The sequence below is a fragment of the Cornus florida genome, unplaced genomic scaffold (genome assembly GCF_030987335.1).
Source record: "Cornus florida cultivar Cherokee Brave unplaced genomic scaffold, ASM3098733v1 CherokeeBrave_3.0.0_Hap2_Chr08, whole genome shotgun sequence".
Taxonomy (NCBI): Eukaryota; Viridiplantae; Streptophyta; class Magnoliopsida; order Cornales; family Cornaceae; genus Cornus; species Cornus florida.
In genome coordinates, this window is record NW_026775578.1 from 71,099,165 (window position 1) to 71,105,164 (window position 6,000).

Below are 6,000 nucleotides of genomic sequence, written 5' to 3' on the forward strand. Positions count from 1 at the left end.
GAAGCAATCCCCCAGGGCTTGGTTTGGCAGGTTTGCAAGAGCAATGTTAGCAATGGGTTACAAACAAAGTCAAGGTGATCATACTTTGTTCATAAAACACTCTTCTTCAGGGGGAGTTACAGTCCTCATCGTATACGTAGATGATATTATTGTCACTGGCAATGATCAAGCTGAAAGGGAAACTCTTAAAGCTAAACTGGCCACGGAATTTGAAATAAAAGACCTAGGCAAGCTGAAATACTTCCTGGGAATTGAAGTTGCTCGCTCCAAAGAAGGAATTGAAGTCTCACAACAAAAGTATGTTATTGATTTACTGAAAGAAATAGGAAAGATAGGCTGTAAGCCCGTGAAGACTCCCATTGAACCGAATCATAAGCTTGGAGAAGCTGTTGATGATGAGCCAGTTGACAAAGGAATGTATCAAAGACTTGTTGGAAGATTAATCTACTTGTCTCACACCAGGCCTGACATCGCCTATGCAGTTAGTGCAGTGAGCCAATTTATGCACAACCCAAAGGAAGTACATCTCCAAGCAGTATATAGAATCCTGCAATATCTAAAATCTAGTCCAGGTCGAGGCATATTGTTCAAGAGAGGATTGTGCTTGAACTTAGAAGTTTACACAGACTCAGACTATGCAAGTTCAGTGTCAGATAGAAGATCAACCTCGGGTTATTGTGCCTTCCTAAGTGGGAATCTTGTTACATGGAGGAGCAAAAAGCAGCCAGTAGTTGCAAGGTCAAGTGCAGAAGCTGAATTTCGTGCCATGGCTTTAGGAATATGTGAATTATTATGGTTGAAAATAGTCCTGAAGGATCTTGGAGTTTCAGTTAAGAGGCCGATGAAGTTATATTGTGATAACAAGTCAGCCATCAATATTGCACATAATCCAGTGCAACATGACCGCACCAAGCATGTGGAAGTTGATCGCCACTTCATAAAGGAAAAGCTCGATAATGGACTAATTTGCACTCCGTATGTCTCAACAAGAGGACAACTAGCTGATGTACTAACCAAAGGGTTAGCCAGTCCTGCGTTTCAAAGAATTGTTTGCAAGCTGGGGATGGAAGATATTTATTCCCCAGCTTGAGGGGGAGTGTTGGAGAATTACGTGATTTATGTAATTGTTAGATAAATTTGGAAAGTAATAACTGTCTGATTTTGTACTAATTACAGGCTAATATAGCTGGTGTATTAAAGTTTAGGTTGACTTATTTTATTTTCTGATCTTAGGGATTTGATTGTATATTCCTTAATTTACTGGATTCTGATCTGATTGTATTCAGCCTATAAAGGTCAGGCTGCTTTGTATTAGAAAGTAATGAAATATACTCCAGTTTTTCCCAATTTTTGTGTCACCTTGCAGTGTTCAATTGATTGACAGAGACAAGATTTGGGGCTTCCAACCATACTCATCAACTTTACAGGGCTAACCAAGAACAGAAATATCCACATATTCAGGCAATACTTCATGTATATCCATTTCAACCATAAATGAAGAGCATTTTTTTTTTTTTTTGTTAAGTAATAATTGAATAAATAGGAGTTCAAAAGGGGAACGCGTCCCTTATACAAAAGTGGAACCGGGGTCTAAGGCCCCAAAGAATCCAAAAAAATGATTAAATCATCGGAAGAGGAGCTCACACAACTGAAAAGAGAGCGGATAATATGAAGTTTCAGCGTCGCCGTGGACGGCTCCTTCCCTTTGAACATTCTGCTATTGCTCTCCTTCCAAATGCACCACCACACGCAATGTGGAACTATTCTCCAGTAATCACGTACACCACTTCTCACACGACATCCTCTCCATGCATAAATCAAATCCTTAGAAGAACGTGGCATCACCCAAAGCATGCCAAACAAACCAAATATAAGATTCCAACAGTCCTACGCCACGGGGCAGTGCAGGAGGATATGATCAACTGACTCACCATCTCGTTTGCATAGGCAACACCAATTAACTATACAGTTACCTCTCTTCTTCAAATTGTCAATCGTCAGGATCTTACACCATACAGCAGTCCATACAAAGAATGCCACTCTAGTTGGAGCCATAGAACGCCATATGATCTTCCATGGAAAATCAAGGCTATCAAAGTTAGATAGGCATAGGAACAAGGATCGAACTTCGAAATGACCATGGGAAGAGAGGATCCATGTTAGATCATCACTACCTCTGCCAACTGGCTCCTGCTGATACAACAGATCCAAAAGAACACATACCTCGTCCATCTCTCAATCCTAAAAAGAACGCCGAAAGTGCACGTCCCACGTAATCCCACTACTATCAAGCCGATAACATTCAGCTACGTAGACATGTCTATCAATTGCAATATTATATAATATGGGAAATGTACGAGATAATGCTGGTCACCACACCATAGATACTCCCAAAAACGAACACATCTGCCATCACGAGCTTTGAATTTGATGTGAGACGAGAAAACATCCCAACCCTTCCGAATGAATTTCCACACCTTGACTCCTCCCACAAGAGAAACCGGACGGGTAGACCAACCGCCACTCTCTTCCCCAAAATGACATGAAACTAGCCTACGCCAAGGGCGATGCCTTTCCCTCCCGTATCTCCATAACCATTTACCCAGGAGAGCTTGATTAAAGGGAACCAATCTCCTAATACCCATGTTGATTACAGAGAATGAAGAGCATATTTTGGTTATGATTATAGGAGTAGTCATGCATATTTACTATCATTGAAAACTCATGCATATTCTTATTCTTAATTGTTCTTTGTTTCCAATAAATACAAGGAAGTCCATAACTTGTGCCTTGAATAAATTCTCTCTATTACTAGACTAGCCAAAAACCCCCCCTTCTTCTTAAGGTTTAATTTGCACGCAAACAAGCATTGAAGATGCTACTTCCGTAGGACCATCAGGCGTGGAATTCTAATTATATAGGAATAGAATGAAATGTGTTGAAAGATATAAAAATTGAAAAAGGAAATTAAACAAGAAGAACAAAAGGATATTGTGGTTCGGCCACTACGACCTACATCCACGGCACACAAAACCCGAAAGACTACATCACTTTCATTATATTCTCTCTTAATATTGTTTACAATGAACACCTCTATTTATAAGTGATGAAAGAATACAAGTGATAAATATGGAAACTACATTGAATGGAGGAACAACTATGGTATTTTCCCAACAACCCCCCTCAAGTTGGTACACAGAGATTTTCTCAAATGTCCAACTTGAAACTAAAACACGAAGTTGTTAAGAGTCCAACAAGAGTAGATTGGGAGATCCAAGACGAGTTGATCCAAATCAAGACGGTTGATCTAAAGATCTGAGATGAGTTGATCCGAAGATCCGAGCGAGTTTAGAGTAGGGTATGATAAACTTGCTCTGATACCATGTTTAAAGATAAAAAATTGAAGAGAGAAATTAAACATGAAGAACACAAGGATACAAAATTGTTCAACCACTACGGCCTACATCCACGGCACACAAAAACCCAAAGGACTACATCACGTTCATTATATTCTCTCTTTATATTATTTAAAGTGAGCACCTCTATTTATAGGTGATGAAAGAATACAAGTAATAAATATGGAAGATACATTGACGGCCGATTCCAAAAATCAATCCCATAAATCACTTCAATCAATATTCTATTATAGGCTGAAATCACTCCTATGATTATTTCCTAACAAAATGAAATAAGTAATGCATTATGCATAAATGATATCTTCAATTATTTTCTAGAATCAAACCCATTTACTCAATATCGGGGCTAAAAATTTTATTTACATATTAAAAGTATCTTCAGAATTTGGTAGAAGGGCTTCGAGACACAATTCAACCAGACATGGGCCAAATTAAACCTGGAACGAACCAAACTGTGTGAATTGAACTTAGATTTTCTCTTAGGTACATGCATCAAAGAATAGGAGCATTCTTACCCTGTCGAATGGACCATCTATTTCTATAGAAAAAATCTATGTTTAACGACATTGAACCCCACTATAAACCTATTGTTATAACAAACGTAACGAACCCAAGTTGAACCAAGAATCACGACAGAAAAGTAAATATGCCACACAAAGAACACAAAGATTTATACGTGGTTTGGCACAGCCTACGTCCACGGTTGGGATCCGGCAAAAGTTTTCACTATAGGTAAAATCGGAGATTACAAGTTTTCAGCCCCACTCTGTTTCTGGTCAGAGTCTCTCTTGTCCACCACTCCAAACCCTAAATGCCCTTATATATCGGGCTACAAGAGACTAATTAGGGTCCACGACCCATGAGTAAAAAACGGGTCAAAAATTTTCCTCAAGGCCAAGCCCCCAAACCTCATCCAACGAGTCGTCGGGTCAAAAGCAGGTCGCATTGCAACGCGGCACCAAATTCAAGCCACAATATCACACCTATAATAATATAGCTCAACTTCAAATTAAAAACTGTATCACTCAAGAATAAATAATGAATGCATTGTTATGTAGATGCTAAAAAAAACATATTATGGTGGCAGAAATAATATGAATATATGATAATTAAACGGAAAAAGATGGAATAGATTCATGTTTTTACCAATCAATCCCACAGATGTGATGGGGCGAGACAAGGCTCTCCACATAGGTCTTCCCTGCTTTAAACATAGCTGGAATGCCATGCACCACTATATTTCTTGATGTTTTCCCTTTAGCATTGAATGCAACCAATTTATGTCCATTCTTTTCCGATAGAACTTCCTCGTCGCCAAGAAAAAATAAGGGTTCCATCATGTAGATACTAGGTTCACATATGGTAAGTTTGGTCCAAGACTTAGTCACAGAATACTCCTTCATCACCCAAAAATCAGTTTGGGTACCATTATCATGAGGTGCAAGCAAACAGATACACCCTCTGGAAATTCCTAGAGTATAGAACACCAAATTAAGACCACTGATATCAAGTGAGCTAGGTGTCTGCAACTCACTGAATTTCTCAGCTGTTACATCAAAAGCAGCAATCACAAACGAATAACCGTGAGACCCGACAGTCTTCCAATGTAGACACCCATTTACAAGAACCAACGAACTAGTGCAGAAATAAGAATGATAGTGGGGGACATCTTGAATCTTCCTCCAAGAATCGGATTTCAGTGAATACACACTTACAACTGTATAGATACAACAGGGTTTATCACAATCATCATATTCTGCATCCTCTCTCGCCTCAATTGCCACAACCTTGTAATCATCTGCAGCCGAATCGTACCCAAGTCCGAGTATGGTGTGACCACAAATAGACTCGTGGTCAAAAGGGGTATCGGGTAAGTCCCTGATCTCTCGAGTTGTTGGATTCAGCAAATACTTGTTGAAGTCTACATCGCAAACTAAAAGCAAACCGTTGCAAGAACCCAAGATTTCGAACTCCTCAGGAGCGTTAATCGGAAAACAATCCAGCTTCGTTGCAACCACAGCATCTTTATTAGTGGATGCTTCAGCGCAGTCGACTGAGTAAAGATGGTCAGAAATGAGGAGGAGTTGCTCGCGTTCGTTGTCGTTGTTGTTTCGATTCAGGTGTGTTTTGGCGAAATGAGGGTCCGAGATTAGAGTAAGCCATGACTTCGATACACATTTAAATCGGCAGAGAGACTTTACGGGGAGTCGACAGAGTACGTCGAAGACTAACTCCTGGGGAAGCTTAGCGCCGTACGACATTGCCACCGGCACGATGCTTCTTCTCGCCGTTTGCTTCTGACCTACAGACTTCTGAGGGTATGGGTTCGCAACCAATGTTCTTTTTAAGGTTAAATTATTAAACTAGCACATCCCACACCTTAAATGTGGTTAAAACTGCAAAATTAAGTACGAAAATTTAAGGACTGAATAATAATTTTTTTTTGATGTTTTTTAAAATTCTCAGTGTTCAAAATTACAAATGTTATTCTACTCATTTAAAATTTTATCTCATTTTAAGTAACGTCTATCCGTACGAAGTAATATTCAAATTTCGTTTAACGTTCTTAATTCGACAAGTGCTT

General features: G+C 39.3%; 1 protein-coding gene across 1 annotated transcript in view; it reads right to left on the bottom strand.

The window, feature by feature from the left end:
• LOC132268109 (F-box protein CPR1-like) overlaps positions 1-5,779 on the bottom strand; it is a 45,707-nt gene extending 39,928 nt beyond the window's left edge. Inside the window, exon 1 of the mRNA XM_059768844.1 lies at positions 4,563-5,779. Coding sequence (XP_059624827.1) covers positions 4,563-5,677 — 1,115 coding nt within the window. The 5' untranslated portion in view covers positions 5,678-5,779. The remainder of the gene's footprint in view (positions 1-4,562) is intronic.
• Positions 5,780-6,000: the final 221 nt, after the last annotated feature.